General features: G+C 47.0%; 1 protein-coding gene across 8 annotated transcripts in view; it reads left to right on the top strand.

Moving 5' to 3' along the window:
- GALNT2 (polypeptide N-acetylgalactosaminyltransferase 2) overlaps positions 1-16,626 on the top strand; it is a 198,447-nt gene that overhangs the window by 172,889 nt on the left and 8,932 nt on the right. For all 8 annotated transcript variants that reach the window (XM_023646249.2, XM_070228192.1, XM_023646248.2 and 5 more), the window contains 4 exons: positions 2,820-2,946; positions 9,587-9,679; positions 9,982-10,065; positions 12,152-12,278. In XM_023646249.2, coding sequence (XP_023502017.1) covers positions 2,820-2,946; positions 9,587-9,679; positions 9,982-10,065; positions 12,152-12,278 — 431 coding nt within the window. The remainder of the gene's footprint in view (positions 1-2,819; positions 2,947-9,586; positions 9,680-9,981; positions 10,066-12,151; positions 12,279-16,626) is intronic.

Genomic DNA, 16,626 nt, shown 5'->3' with positions numbered 1-16,626 from the left:
TCTCTTGTTTTGTGTTAAAGTTAGTAATAACATCTTTCTGTTGAGGATTTCTCTGCTTTGATTTGGTGTTGAAAGTTTCTTTAGACTCAGTTGCTATACTGAGACAAAGGACCAGGAGTCGGACTCCTTTTGGTTTTCTTTTTAATGATATGTTGACAGGTAGGCAGAACTTGGATTGGAGTTGCTTGAGCACAGAAGGTTTCAGAATTGTTAAGCTTCTGAAGAGAATTCTGAGTCACCCTTGCTCCACAGACGTCCCCTGATGGATTGGGAGAAATCAAGCCAGCCAGGACCACCCAGTAGGACAGTACATCACTTACATGACCATTTCCCAAAAACACAGTATGGTTTTCAGAAGTGTGTACTATTTGCTGAAAGCTGAGATTAGACGAATGACATGGCAGCCAGCCTTTTGTGTCATACTGTAGAAAGAGTGTTGATTTAAATATCAAAGGTGACATGTCGCCCAGAGACCAGAGGGAGGGGAGAGAATTTTTTTTAGTTACTTAGTTTATTGTTGGTCTGGTTTTTATATTTATGTAGCTGTGTCATAAAGGGCTTGAGGAAGGGACTCAGGTGGGAGGACAAGGAGGAAGGGCCGAGCCCACCCTGCCTGGGCATGGGCAGCATCTCCCCCTCCTTGACTGACTCTGATAAGGCCACTCTCAAGGATCCTCTTCTCTCCTCAGAGGTTAGGCAGGCAGAGGATTTCAGCAAGAAGAGTTCCTGATGTGAGTCTTTCTCTCTTCCTGGCACTGCACCGACTTCTTTTTCTGGGTGCTGTGTGCACACCCCCAGCAGCTGTCTAGCCTAAGTGTCGTGTGCGGGTATGTGTTGGGAGAGGCGGGATGTAGGACACCTGAGAACGTTCAAACAACCTCCTTCAAGTGCAGCCCACCGAAACCAGTGGAGCTTCCAGTTTCCCTGACTAATAATGCAAGTCTAATTTAGGCAGTTAAAAAGGAGGACAGAACCTAGTCCTGAGCCCCTGTGATTAGATGTAGAGGTTAGGCTGCATGGGGTAATTATTTGTGCTTTTCTGCATGTCCCCACAGCATTAGGACCAATGGGAGATGCTTCCAGTGCATCATCTCATTTCATGCCTTCTTGGAGGACTGAGGTCTCACCTCAGGTCTCAGAGCTGGTTGTTAGCAGAGCCAAGATGCAAACACAAACAAACTGCCTTTTAAAAAGCCACCAAGTCGTCTTGAATGATCATCCCCACGCTTCAGGGCTCATGCAAATCAGAGTTGAATATCACTGTAGTTGTACTTGACCTTAAAAATCTCCCAGTAGACCTCTGGCTGGATCCCTTACTGGTTTAACAGACACCCCTGTGGAAGCCAGGGGCCCTTCCAAGCCCCAATTTGTAATAGTCCATGACCTCATGGTCTTAAATTTTCCATTTAGGCAAATATGTATTTAAATTTTATTTCCTTAAATACAGAGAACTTCTTATTGAGAGTTTCATTGGACACTGTAAGAAGGGAAGTCAGAAACCTTTCACTGCACGGGCTTGGATGGTTGTGACCAGATGTTTTTTAATACTCCGAGGCATTGGTTATTCAAGTCCCCTCCAGCTGCGGTGTCGTTCTTCCCCAGTGAGGGAGGTGTCTCCGACTACTTTAGTTTGCCAGATTCGAGTAGAATCTCCTGCTGCTGTGCCCCTGAGTGGGCATTATGTGCCCTTAGCTGTGCTGTCTGGGCACCTGCTGCCCTACAAGGGCTTGTCTAGTGGGTTTACCCAGCAGCTCACTTCATAGTCTGTTGTAATCCCACCTTACTTCTGATCGTTCTGCATTGGTGGCAGTGACTGCCAGTTCTGTAGATTCTGTCTTGCCTCCCAGTGTGTTCTTAGGGATGCAAAATGATGTAGAGGAAAGCCCTTTATAAAAATCTCATGAAGTCTTTCAGAAAAATAATGTTTAACCTTTCAGAATATTACACCTTGATTTTTCTGTTTAACCTCAGTTGCTTCCATTCAGTAGGACCTCCAACACAGGCTACAGTTACTCAGGATGGGTGGCAATTAGGACAGGTGCCTGTGTGTCCCGAAAGTCAGCCATGTGCAAGCTTCTCCCAAGTACAGATGCTCAGAGCAGGGTGTGTGTGTAAGCTGGCTAGTGAGGGATTCAGTGCAATCATTCCATGAATCGATATTTGTGATCATAGAGTGACTTACATGGTTACGCCAGGCATCATTTATATTCAGAATAGACTGAAGGATCACTCTTGTCCTGAGGTTTCCATCCAGAATCTGAAAAATGTTTCCACATCCTCCTTATTACTCTCTTTTTAATTTGGAATAGAATTCTTTAATGAAGACATGGGAATTGGTGACACAGATATAGTTGGCTTCCATGATTCTGATCAGCGCTAAAGATCTAAGTAAATGCCCCAATGTGAGTAGTCTGTTTGGTGTGAATTATTCTTTTTGTCCACACAGCTTTATGTCATCTGTAAAACAACTCTCTGTGCTGTGGAGACACCCACTTAGTGAACTGAAGTATGCTCTTTCATTCAGTCTTTTTTTCTCTCCAGCTTTATTGAGGTATAGTTGACATTTAAAGTTGTATGTCTTTAAGGCGTACAACTTGATGATGTGATGTACATATCCACTGTGAAATATTCACTGCAGTCAAGTCAATTAACACATCCACCTGCACATACTTTCTTGATTGTGTCATGAAGCCTAGAGATCCAGAGTATCAGCTGTGTCTTGGATGGTGGTGGGTGGGTGTCTGCACCCTGTTTGGGGCAGCTCCTGTTCAAAGCAGCCCCAGACTCCATCAGTCACCCTGTCTCGTTCGTCACCTTAGAGATCTCGTTCCGCGTGTGGCAGTGTGGTGGGAGCCTGGAGATCATCCCCTGTAGCCGCGTGGGACATGTGTTCCGCAAGCAGCACCCGTATACTTTCCCCGGTGGCAGCGGTACTGTCTTCGCTCGGTAAGTGGCGGAACAGGGACAAGAACATTGTTGCCACCCAGATAGGAGTTGACTTTGGGCTGTATGGAAACAAGTGTCCTTCAGTGGGACACCACTCAGCAAAGACAAGGAACAGCTGTTGATACACACAGCCACTTGGCTGCCTCTCACAGGCATTATGTTGAGTGAAAGATGCTGGTCTCAGAGGTTATGAACTGTCAATCCCACGTAGGGGGCTGTCTCAGAAAGACACAACTACAGTGATGGAAAACAGACCCGTGGTTGCCAGGGATCGGGATAAGGAGAGTGTGACTGCGAAGGGGCTGCACAAGGGGTGTTTGGGGGTGATGTATCCTGATGTGGTGGTTGGTGCACAAATCTCTGCGTATGTGAAAGCTCAGAACAAAAAATGTTATGTGAAAATGTTATTTTAAAGAAGAGAAACTTAAACGTTTTTATTACAGATTACCATTCAAGGTACAATATATGAACAATATTAAAGTCTAGTCATACTAAATTCAACCCTGAAAGACAGCACAATATAAAGATATGATTCATGATAGATAATAGCTATATTTTAGCAAACGTGAAGATGCCAGATGAAAAGCTTTCTGAAGGAAAATGGCAAATTACCAGTCCGTGGGACCACATTTTTTCCTAGGAAATTCTTTTAGATGCTAAAGATGAAATAGTGTACAAACCAGCCAGCGAGGCCTCAGGGAGATGGAAATAGCCCAACACATGCACAGCTAAATAAGGTTATTTCACACACTAATAAATGCCGTGGAAAGATGAAATGTGGTAATGTGGTTGAGCATGACAGGGTCAGAGGAAGAGAAGTTTGCAGAGTGGCATGCACACAAAGGGACCCTCTGAGGAGGTGGTGCTTGTCTCAGACCTGAAAGGTGGGAAGGAGGTTCCTGGGGACTCCTGGGGAGCAGCGCTCCTGCTGGAGGAGCAGATCCTCGGCACTGAGATAAGGGTGAGTTTGGCACACATGTGGAACAGGACACCAAGTATGACAGGAGCCCAGAGGACAAGAAGATTGTAGACAGGGTGGAAGAGCTAGATAGGCCCAGTCATGCACCCTGTAGGTCGTGGGAAACTTTGGATGTGTTTTCAATGCCAGGGGGAGCAATTGGGGATTTTAAGCTTTAGAGAGGTCCTTCTAGCCAATGAGTGGAGGGGGACGAGGAGGTGACGCCAGGATAAAACGATAGTGTGAATGTCCCTCCCCTCCACTTCAGGATCTGGAGCGGGTTACTTTTGGGAGCTGTCACAGAGGCCCAGGCAAGAGATGAGTGGCCTGGACCAGAGTTGTGACCAGTACGATGCAGGCAGGTTCCGGCTACATTCTCGGGCAGGCAGTGTTTACTAATGGACTGGCTAGGACAGGAGAGGAAGAGCAAGAGATTGACGGTGACATGCAGGCTCTTGGTCACACGGTTTGCTGATGTGGTGCCCCTATTGAAATAGCAAAGCTTTAGAGTTGAGTGGGAGTGGATGGGCGGGGAGGGATGACTAGGATGTCTTTTTTTTTTTTGATTGGCACCTGAGCTAACAACTGTTGCCAATCTTCTGGGTTTTTGTTTTTGTTTTTGTTTTTTGCTTTTTCCAAATGTCCCCAGCACATAGTTGTATATTTTAGTTGTGGGTCCTTCCAGTTGTGGCACACGGGATGATGCTGCCCCAGCATAGCCCGACGAGCGGTGCCATGCCCACGCCCAGGATCTGAACTGGTGAAACCCCGGGCTGCCAAAGCAGAGCACGCAAACCCAACAGCCCGGCCACAGGGCCGGTCCCCTAGGATATCTTTTAAATAGTGTTTTAAAACTTTGTAAGTACAGATTACACAATAGATGCGTGTTATATAGAAGCTGAATTTTTAGCATAGAGAATCTGAGTTCTGGGGAAATTTAATAGAAGCCAAATATCAAATAATGCTTCTAACCAAATTACCTTCTCTCAAAGAGTATAGCCTTCCCGAATGTTGTCTAAATTTCACTTTTGCTCTCTTTTAGAAGCAAAAATATGGTCTTATCTGATGGGTTCTACAAAATCAAACAAACATTGATATGTACATTTTTTTCCTGGAGCAATATGAGATTCTTTCCAGAAGCCTCTTGTATAGACACGTGAAATACCCTAAATCAAAGCCAGTGCCATCTACTGGCAAATGGTGGGATTTCAGAAGACAGTCTGTTAAATACACAAGACGTTGCTTTATACACTGTTTTTTATTTTTTTAATTTTTCTCCTTTTTTTAATTAAGATTATGATATTTACAACCTTGTGAAATTTCAGTTGTGCATTATTGTTAATCATGTTGTGGGTACACCACTTCACCCTTTGTGCCCTCCCCCCGCCCCCCTTTCCCCTAGTAACCACCACTCAGTTCTCTTTGTCTATATGCTAACTTCCACCTATGAGTGGAGTCATACAGAGTTCGTCTTTCTCTATCTGGCTTATTTCACTTAACATAATACCCTCTAGGTCCATCCATGTTGTTGTGAATGGGACAATTTTGTCCTTTTTTATGGCTGAGTAGTATTCCATTGTATGTATATACCATATCTTCTTTATCCAGTTGTCAGTTGCTGGGCACTTAGGTTGCTTCCACGTCTTGGCTATTGTAAATAATGCTGCAATGAAAATAGGGGTGCATGGGACTTTTGGAATTGCTGATTTCAGGTTATAAGGATAGATACCCAGTAATGGGATGGCTGGGTCATAAGGTATTTCTATTTTTAACTTTTTGAGAAATCTCCATACTGTTTTCCATAGTGGCTGCACCAGTTTGCGTTCCCACCAACAGTATACACTGTTTTTTAAAGCACTCTTTTAGAAAGGAAACTTTTTCATTGTATTTTACAGCCACGGAGTCTGTGTACAGGAGATCTGGAGTAGAGACTGACCCAGGGTTTCAGTGCTGGGGCAGCACGATCTGTTAGACCTCAGTGAGGCCCTCCACTGCCTTCTGTCCCAGTTGACTCATATAAAAAGATAAATGGGTGGAATTATATTGTTTCTGAGGTCCCTTTTCAGTTCCAGGTTGTCTTTAATTTCCTCTAATATGTGGCATTAAATGTGTAAGTATTTCACCAACTAAAAATTGAGACTTAACAACAATAGCTGTATTTAGAGTGTGTTGTGTGCCAGGCTGTTCTAAAAACTTTGCAAATAATGACTTCTGTAATTCTCATAAAACCTTATGAATTAGGTACTATTATTAATGCTCACATGAGGGATAAGGGAAACTGAGACACAGAGTGGTTCTGTTCCTTTGTCCAAGTTCACACAGTTAGAAAATGATAGAGCTGGTTTTCGACTTGGGCACTGTGGCTCCAGAGTCCATGTCAGTGTCACACATTGATCTTTTTATCTTTATCCCTAAGTGTAGTTAGTGCCTGAGGTTGCTAGAAGTCAGGAATGAGATGCAGATTCTGAAATAGGTCGTAGAATGGCATGTAGAAGATGATCATATTTATGTAGTTAGTTTGTCAGTGAATGAGTGAGGGAGTAAATGACCAGTGAAGGGATGGAGCAAGTAGCCCGAGTGGAGTCCTACCTGGTTTTGCCACCCCATGTGTACCACGTGGGCACCTGTTACTTTAGAAAGACTGCAGTGATGATGCACCTACAAATTCTTATATCTTTGGTTGTGGCAGCCGCATCCCTTAAGATCTGCTGAGAGTGAACAGTGGGATGGTTTCTTCCCTTTAATTGCATAGCTACGTTTCCAGTTAGCTTCTTACAAGCCTCTTGAACCACTGTTTGGAGGGTGCTATGTGTGCTTGAGTACTCCTGTGGATTAGAGTTTACCTGAAGGCCAGGGCAAGTCCAGGCGGAAGAGCGGTGTGGTGGGGGTAGACCCCATAGTTGGGTATTTGGGTTTAGGCTTAGCAGGTAATGGTGAGACTTCAGTTATTCATGCTGAGTGATAATCAAATAAACTAAATATAGGAAACTAGTGGTTTAAACTTATTTTCCTATCAAACTTTTTTCTGTTATCGCCACCAAGCAGAATAACTGGCCAGTTTGAATTACATGTCTTCTCTCTCATGCCTGCTTCCTGGTCTAACTATTTTATCTTCACTGGGGCAGGGAGGCGGTTGGGGGGGGGGGTTGTGGGGAGGGGATTGGCAAAGACGAGGAGCACCTGGATTTGTGAGTGGACCTTGGACCTCTCTGGGGGCCGCTGTGTCTCTAGCATCTAGAATGTTCCTAATAAATATTTGAATGAAGGAGTTGAAACTTAGCACTCAGTAGCACATGAAGGTTATTCTTTGAGGCTACTTACATACATATCATTTTTCTTTTTTTTTTCTTTTTTTTAGATTTTCTTTTTCTTTTTCTCCCCAAAGTCCCCTGGCACATAGTTGTGTATTTTTTTTAGTTGTGGGTCCTTCTACTTGTGGCATGTGGGATGCCACCTCAGCGTGGCCTGACAAGCGGCGCCATGTCCGCGCCCAGGGTTGGAACCAGCGAAACCCTGGGCCGCCGAAGCGAAGCATGTGAACTTAACCACTCGGCCACGGGGCTGGCCCCTCATTTTTCTGTTAACTAGACAGGAAAAAAGTTGCTTTGCATTTAGAAATTAAGAAATGACTTAATCCCTTAACAACTTAGGTGATTTAGAATCACTGTGTGATTGGAATTCATACAACCTTTAAACCATTAGGGCTGAAAGGGACCTAGGAGACCTTGGGGGTGTCTCCTTTCATTTACTGATGGAGAGCCCCAGTCCCAGAGGACTGACGTCATATAGCCGCTGAGGAGATTGCCTGGGCTTAGGTTAAGGCACAGGTCACCTGGAAGACCCTGAAATCCCTGTTAGAATATTTAATGGCTCTTCTGAGAAATGATACTTATGATCCAGTATCCCCAGCACTTTAAATCTTTAAAAACTCATTGTCATATCTATGTTTTTTTTTTTTTTTTTACAGAGAGAAAGTAAAAAATCATCAACCTTATTACCAAAGATAGCCCTCTCCTGTTTTGGTGAATTCATCTCTCACTCTCTCCCCCTGGCGCTCCCTCCCGTTCTCTTCCCCCCTTCTCCCTCCACCCACATATCTACTATGTGCTGTTCTTTAATCTATTTAATTTTCACCCAACAAGTCAAGGACATCATTCCATGGACACTGGTATATTTAATGGCCACAGAGTAGTCTGTTTGATCACTTCCCTGTTGGTGGTCTTATAGTTGCTAATTTTTGCCCTTATAAACAGTGCTGAAGGGTCCGGCCCCATGGCCGAGTGGTTAAGTTCACGTGCTCCGCTTTGGCGGCCTGGGGTTTCGCTGGTTCAGATCCTGGGCGCGGACATGGCACCGCTCATCAGGCCACGTTGAGGCAATGTCCCACATGCTACCACTAGAAGGACCCACAACTAAAATATACAACTATGTAGTGGGGGGATTTGGGGAGGAAAAACAGGGAAAAAAAAAAACAATGCTGAAGTGAGCATATTTTCACATATATGTTTTCATTCCAGTTGATTATTTCCTTGAGGTAGAAAATTTCTAGAAGTGAAACTGCTGGATCAGAGGATGGGTACATTCATATTGTCTTGTCTGTCTCTTAAATGACATTCTAAACAACAGTCCATCCCCAGATTATTTTAATAACTGTAACTCAGATAATTTGAAAGGCTCACCATTTAGAAGAGACATTTTTGGTGGAGAAAAGGAATTGTTTTAAAAGGTGAGCATTGCATCCCTAGTATATTTGTTATGGGAGGACAGACCGCCGCCTCTGTAATGGGCTCTTCAGGAGGGTTGGCTCTGAGTCCGAACTGTGAGCCCCTGTGAGCTGAGTCTGGGATTGGAACTGAAGCAGCTGCACCCTCGCTGCTGCACAGGTGGTTTAAGAAGAGCGTCGCAGGATAAGGGGCTGAGGCCTCTGCACGTGGCAGCCTTCAGTGTATGTCGCACATTCAGAAGTAACTGTTCTGGGGCTTATTGATCATAATTGATCATAAATTAGGTTCTCACCCTGATTTTGAGATTTAAGCACATGGTTTTCTTGCCTTCCAGAAAAGCCTGTTCTGTCTGTGCTGCCCCTCCAGCGGTGTGGTATGAGCCCCAGGTGTGGGGCATAAAGCTGTTGTCACTATTCCTTATCCAGATAGGACACTCTCAGCTCAGGTCTGCAGAAAAGAAAGTCATTTTAATAGTAACTCTTATCTAGTCTTAACTTTTTTCCCACAGCTATTTGCCCTTGTTGCAGCCACAATGAAGCAGGCCATACAGGACAAGGATTCCTTGGCTGTGCTCCCTGTACCAGCATCTGTGGATGCAGAACACAAGTTATCGCAGAGTAATTCTCTTTTGTCCTTCTTGATGGTACAGCCCCAGTCCCTTCTTTAAAACACCTGCCTGTGCTGTAATTCCAACTCAGACTTGCTCTCTGATAACCTGTGTTCTGTGAAAGATGAGAAAGCGAGCTGTTTGTTCAGCAAGCACCGAATGAGTGCCAGCTGCCCACAAACACAGCCCCGGTTGCTGAGTGGGGACAGCCTGCTCTCTGCATCACTGCCAAAGCTGCCAGCCCACCTAGAAGGACCTTCCTAGTAGCTCTCCAGGCAGACAAGTGCAAACGGAGTGATGCTGACAGAAAGCAAGCCAATAGCAGCTCAAGGAGACCTATTTTGTTTCTAGGAACACCCGCCGGGCAGCGGAGGTCTGGATGGATGAATACAAAAATTTCTACTATGCAGCAGTGCCTTCTGCCAGAAATGTTCCTTACGGGAAGTGAGTGTCATTTGTGCCCTTTCATGGAGCTTGGTTTGGGATCCTTGGGGGTTGCACCCCGAGAACCATTCTGTGGCCAGAGTTAAGAACAGCCACCCCAGTGTCAAAGTGGGGGGCGTCTGCTCAAGGCCGTGCGACGACCCGCAGTGGGAGGTGAGGCAGAGTCATAGGGACAGGAGTGTGGACGGTCCAAGCTCCACCACCTGCCCAACCCTGTTCTCATTGGCAGATTTCCAAGATTGATGTAGAGAGCCCATCCATTCTTAAAACTTGTAAAGGAATCTTGTTTCTCTCTTCTCCAGCATCCAGAGCCGATTGGAGCTTAGGAAGAAACTTAGCTGCAAGCCTTTCAAATGGTACCTTGAAAATGTTTATCCAGAATTAAGGTAAGCCCAGGGACCTGAGGATTTCACTTTGTAAGAGCTTAGGAACGACCAGTGTCAGCGGGGTGGCGAGGCCTCCAGAAGTGGAGTGAAGGTTGTGAGAGCTACATGTCCTCGCCCACAGCTGACCCCCAGCATCCCTGAGAATGTGCTCTCTGAACTGGGGCTTCCTGCCCTCTTTCCTGCTGAGTTACTGTCCCATTCTTCATAGACCTGGAAATAATCCCAAAGTGTCACCTCGCTTAGCTTCTTCCCCAGTGGTAAGATGATAGGGGCTAAGTGACCCAGAGGACTGTTGTCTAACCAGTTCTGTGTGGATCAGGCCGAAGGAGCAGTTCCCAGCCTCCCCGGGTGTGTGTTCTGTGCTATCAGCCCTTGGTCCCTCCCTGCCCAGCAGCTCCCTGTTTTGGCTCCTGTGGCCTCCCCTCCTTGCGCCTCTTATCCTAGTTAGTGTGTGTTGGGAGCAGAGGGCCAGTACTGAGAAGGCAGAGACTGAAGACTGATTCAGCTCATCACTTCCCTCTTTGCTTCTGCTCGTGAGGTGCGGCTGCCCCTCCTTTGGGCACCAACAGTGCCTCGGGCAGCTGCCCATGGTGCCTCTCTGCTCCGGGCTGGTTTGTACCTTGTGTGAAATGGGAATAATAGTGCTGGCACCCTCTTTTCCTCCAGGAGGATTGATGATGGCAGAAATACTCTTCCAAGCCTTCTCTCTACACTGGGCCTTTCATCTTAAATTAATGCAGCTCTGTGTCCTCAGGGAGCCCTGATGCCCTCATCAGAGGACCTGTAGGTCTGCAGGGCTTCAGGGTCCATCTGAGCTTCATCTTCTTAAAGGGATTGCCAAACGGGTTCTGCCTTAATATGGCACCTTCCTTATTCTGAGTATTTCTAGAGCATTTTACAGCGAGTCACATATCTCTAACTCAGAATGCAGGAATCCCCACTGTTTTCTTTTGCGCTCACGGCTCCTTCAGAGCCCTTGTTAGGGAGACTTGTTTGAGTTAGGTAATCCGGCCTCGCCTCATCACTGCTGTTCACTTATGTTGCTCTTTGGAACTATTTCCTCTGCTTTTAAAGTAATAAGAGACACCATGCCCCCCTACTCCCCAGGAGGAGGAGGGAAGAGCAGAATGTTCTCCCTTAGTCCCCTCTGTGAGGATGGCGTTCTCTGGAGATTGAGAACAGTGGTGGTCATCAGTAGGAAGCCCCTGGTCACCGTTTCCACCTGGCTGATCAGGAGCCTCACAGCACTTCATAGCCCCATAATGGTGCCCTTTGCTTCATCTTGGCTTGGTGGGTAGTTGCACCCTGGGGTCACCCGTGATTTTGGGTGACGTTGGCCCTGCGCCCCTTCAGACCACATCTGAAGCATTCAGGCCACACCAGTGGGTAAATCTGCTTCCCCGTCCACGAGGGCCGGGGAGACACCAACTGTTTATGTCAGTAATCATTGCTGCCACTTACTGAGTGCTTCCTGTGGGCCAGGCTCTGGGCTGAATGCTTAAAATGAAATGTTTTATGTGATACTTGCAGCAGACCTGTTTAGGAGGTACCATGTGGAAGAGGGCACTGAGGTTTAGAGAGAGAGTGTGTCTGAAAGATCCCACAGCTGGCACGTGGCAAAGGCAGGGTCAAATTTGGCTCTGGTCCTAAAGCATGTTGCCCTACCTGTGCTCTCTTGCTTTGTTTGTATCAGGCTCCCCAACTAATCCACCAAGGTTCTCCCGTCTATAAGGTAAAGCTCAAATACTAAGTCTACTGGAAAGTTCCGGGCAACAGGATCTGACCACATTAATTGCTTTCCTAAATGACTTTCAACAGACTGACATTGAAGATAATAGGAGCTTTTCCTTTCCAAAGCAGTTTCCCTGATAGGGAATAGAAAGAATACTTGTCCAACTTAAAATCTTCGATTCTGTTAGAAATCCAGAAACTCGGAGAAATGCTATCTCAGTGCCACAGCCCTGCCTGTGGAGGCCCTCTTCTCATTGTCCCTGCTGCCTCAGATGAAGTCACTGAGCCAAGGGCAGGGCCAAGGGAGCTCTTGGTGCCACGCAATTAGACAGATGATTCTCATGTTGTTTTCCAGGGTTCCCGACCATCAGGATATAGCTTTTGGGGCCTTGCAGCAGGGAACCAACTGCCTGGACACTCTGGGACACTTTGCTGACGGTGTTGTTGGAGTTTATGAGTGCCACAATGCTGGGGGGAACCAGGTATGTGCATGGGGTGAACTTGAGCACCTGGAGGCCCAGAGTCCTGCTGCCGCCTTCCGCTGTGATCCGAGATGTCTGTGAGGAAGGCCTGGCTCCTGCTGGTCACCCTCCTACCAGCCTCAGGATCAAATGGGACGACCCAGATCTTGACTGATGTGTGAAGCCTGTTATCAGCCTCAGGCATCGACGTCCTTTGTCAAGGCACGGTTGCAGGGCTGCAGGCCTTAGTCTTTTGTCCTTATCATCTTCCTGCCCGCTCTGTCCTCCCTGTGGTGTGGGCTCATCCCCGAAGTACTTGTCCTGTGTCTGCGCCTGGTCCCTGAATGTGCTTGTGAACACCTGCCTGTGTGCCCTTCTTCACAGGTGTTTAATCCCAGTCACTGCAGCTACTGCTAAGTCATTGTTGTTCCCTGCGTATTAGATAATAATAGCTTAGATATATAAACTATTAATAATTACTTGCTTGAGTTTGACACACGCACAACCTTTTCCTAGAGGCATAAAAACCCACCACTTTCTGTCATCACTGAAAGGAGAGAGGTAAGTGAAGCCCTGATAGGCCTAACTGTGGCCTGTGGGTTCCAGAAGGTGGTTTTCCCACGAGATAATAATAGGTATTGGTAAAATGTGGGCCTCATACACAAAAAATGTCGGGCAGTGCTGTACTCTTATCTCCTTGAAAATGTGCCTGACTCTCAGAGGGCCTGCAGTTAAAGGAAAAGGCAGTTTAACTCGGTATATCCTGGATTTATTAATCCCAGAACCTTATTTGAATAGGACTCTTTTTAAAAGAGGCTGCCTGCTTTAGTGTGAAGTTGGCTGTCCCAAATCCTCAAGGAGTGTCGAGGCTGATGGCAGTCCCCAGGTACTCTGACTCTGTTGTCCACTCAGTGCTGTCGTTTTTGTACTTGATTGGAATGGCCTGGACATCCTAAATTAGACAAGTGAGGCACAAGGGAGGGAAGGCAGTCCCCTTCCAGCTTCAGGCCGCTGTCCAGGGCTGGCCTGGCACGTGCACGCCGCAGCCAGGCTCCCAGGGTCTCTCCTCTGTCCTTAGAGGACATCCTTTATCTCTCGAGGATGCTTTGGGTGAGCACACATCCAGCCTCTGGGTGCAGCTTGATTTATGAATTTTTAGTATTTAAACCTACGGTATGTGGGCCCCCATTTGTACTCTTGTCCCAGGCCCTCCAGATAGTAGATGCAGGCTTGGGAGGAGGAACCCGTCAGAGGGATGAGGGAGAGAGTGTCTAGGAGGGAAGAGCAGAGGGATTGGAGAGGCAGGCAGTGTTTGTGGGCTCCAGAAAGGAGGAAGGGAAGGTGCTACTCCTGCCAGCAATGTTTCTGTGTCCTTGTCAACCCTTTGGTCTGAGGCACTGAGATTAAATGTGGTTTTAACTGCTGGGAAACCAGGCGGTCTGCGTGACATACTTGGGCTCTCATGTCGCAGGCAGCGATGCAAGGCTGAGGGGTGTTGTTATCATTCTTGTTCTGGTACAGGGTTGACAGCAAAAAGCCATACAGAGACTGTTCCTTCTAGACTAAGCATGAAGATGTTTTTCTGCACAGTTTGGGGCTTCAGTGTGAGGTGGGAAAGCAGTGAGTACAGGGAAAGATCATTTTTATCTGTTTCCGTCCATAACCTTACTGAAAATACTAAAATTTCATCCTCGGAAGAGTGAAGCCTTGTGAAGAAGAACACTTCAGAATTAGATGGATCTAATTCTCCAGAAGCTCAGTTTAATCTACATCAGAAATGCAATGCTTCGGGGTTTGGTAACACAGCGTTAATTCATAAATTTGGAGAATCTTATGGGGGTAGGTGCCGCTTCCCTCTGGTGTGTCTATCACAAAACAGGTGCTAACCTGAGTTACTCACCATCTCTACTCTCAGGTGTTTTATTACTCCAGGTTGGTCTCACCTCCCCCTTTTAATTACTGGGGGTTGCCTCTGTCACATTTGCAATGTTCTGATGATTCAGGGAAGGTTAGAGGGGTCAGCCCTTTATATTTCAGCAGATCTCCTGGGAAGGAGAGGTCTTCCTCTATAGAACATTTAAAATAAGCAGGTGTGCTGACTCTTCCGAAAGGACCCGCCCCACGCCATCATTGCGGCTCAGGCAGCCAGCTTCAGGCTGCGCTGGGCTCTGTTCTTGGCTCAGCATGGCCTCAGGGAACGGACTGCACCTTTTACCTCACAGCTAGTAATAAAAGCCGGTGGCAGCTGGGCAGCAGGCTACCACTGCCTGTGTGGTCACCCCCACCTTCCTCTCAGGAGGAGGGGCAAGTGGCTGTTGCTCTTGCTCCCCAGATCCTGCCCAGAACTTGGTCTCTGAGCCCCTGAGCACTGCTCTCTGCAAGCCCATAGGTAGGCTGACATGGTACATCCTGGCCTGCCCAGCACATTGCCAGTTACTCCTGTGGCCCCCATGTAATTTTTAACAGCCTCCCCTTTAGTCTCAAGGGGACCTTGGTTTGGACAATAAATTATAGTCAACATATTCATAGGCACTGGAGCTCATTGGTGGGGAGCTTCTCTCAGGATGCCCTTTTGGGGAGGAAGTAGATTGGGACAGTGTAGGAGGCCACCCAGAGGGGGCTACTCCCAGCTGTGTACGGAGGTAACAGTGCTGTGTCGTGGCCCAGCCTAGACCATGCCCAGACAGCCTCAGCTCCGTGTCTGCACACTCCAGTGTGCAGCTCAGGGCTGTCGTGAAGATCAGACAGGATTGCACGTGCAGAGCGCTTCACCCCCTCTCTTGTTCTCCTCCTTTTCGTTTTTGCTATCGTGAGACCATTACTCTTCTCACACAGGGGCTTCTCCTTCCTTTTCAGCAAACTTGCTGAGTGCCTACTGTGCCAGGTGCTGTGCTGGGCCCTCAGCATCACAGACGAGGGACACAGCCCTACTTGTCCAGGGGCTCGAGGTCCTCCTCCGCTGGCTACACGCTGCGGTAGACTCAAGGGCTTTTAAAAAATGCTGTGGCTGGGTCAAGTGCCCAGAAAGCCAGATTTAATTTGTTTGCGGTCAGAGAGCATCAGGGTTTTTGAAAGCTCCCAAAGTGGGTGATTCTAAATGAGCAGCTGAGTGGCGAGGGTTTTCTAGCAGGAGAGGACACAGCAGGTAAAAGTGAGGGTGTACAAGGACGTGGTATACTTTCATCTGCATACCTGGGGACACCTTCCTCCGTGGACCAGCTTGAGGCCCGGAGATCACCTTTCTAGATCAGCACTGTCCAATAGTGCTTTCTGTAATGGTGAGAATGTTCTAGATCAGAACCATCCAGTACAGTAGCCACCAGCCACATGGGGCTACTGAGCACCCAAAATGTGGCTAGTGTGACTGAGGATGCGAAGTTTCATTTTATTTAACTTTAATTAATTTAAATAGCCATGTGTGGCTCGTGACCGCCGTGCTAGGGAGTGCGGTCGTGGAGGAGACAGAATGCCAGGGCTCAGGCTGCTGCAGCAGATGCTCTGCCTCGTAAACCTGCCGTGAGTAAGTCTGTCCAAACTGATGGAAAGGGCCACTTTTTTGAATAGTGTGCCACATGGATGAGAAATGAGAGGGTAAGTAACATATCCTAACTGAAAACAGGGCCCTGTGCTCTGGAAGAGTGAGGTTTGTTATCTGGTTTCTGGCTGAGCCTCAGCAGACACACCGGAAATGGGGAAATCAGTGGCTGTGCTTTTTAAGAGTAGCAGCTCAAAAAAGCATTTCTTAAATAATTATGAACTTTATTTTACAAATTCAGATCATTGAAATGCAACAGAAGAACAAAGTGGCAACTAGCTCTTGTTTGAATAACTGAATTGGTTTTTCTGGAATTTACTGTAAAGTCTGCTTTAAAATAATTAAACACACAATAGCAAGAAGGTTCTAGAAACATTCAGACATGAGCTTTAACTGGGCATCAGCCAACTTCCAACATCTTTCAACAGTTGCTTCCAAGAACAATCTAAACCCCCTCTTCATACAGAGGTGTTACTCCCCTCTACTCTTGCCCGTGCATGGGGTGTCTTTGTGTCATTAATCAAAGGCGGAGTGGGTTTGCTCCCTCCTGCAGCTTCCTTGTCCTGAGTGCCATCCTGACTTCCGGGTGACATTGAGGGTCTGTTCGTGCTTTGGAAGCACCCACTAGAACAGCACCATCATGTAAGGTTGGACTTGACACTCAGGGGCCAGTGTGGGGCTGTTCCTAGAGAACACTCTGCAGAGCTCAGTGCCAAGAGCCACTGATGGGGACAGGTGGGGTCAGGGCTCCATGCTCCTAAATTTGGGCTTTGCTGAGGCCAAGCAGGTTCCAATACTCTCGGACTTTTCAGTGCCTTTAATAGACTATTTGTG

The sequence above is a fragment of the Equus caballus genome, chromosome 1 (genome assembly GCF_041296265.1).
Source record: "Equus caballus isolate H_3958 breed thoroughbred chromosome 1, TB-T2T, whole genome shotgun sequence".
NCBI lineage: Eukaryota > Metazoa > Chordata > Mammalia > Perissodactyla > Equidae > Equus > Equus caballus.
This window is presented reverse-complemented; position numbering and strand designations above follow the sequence as displayed.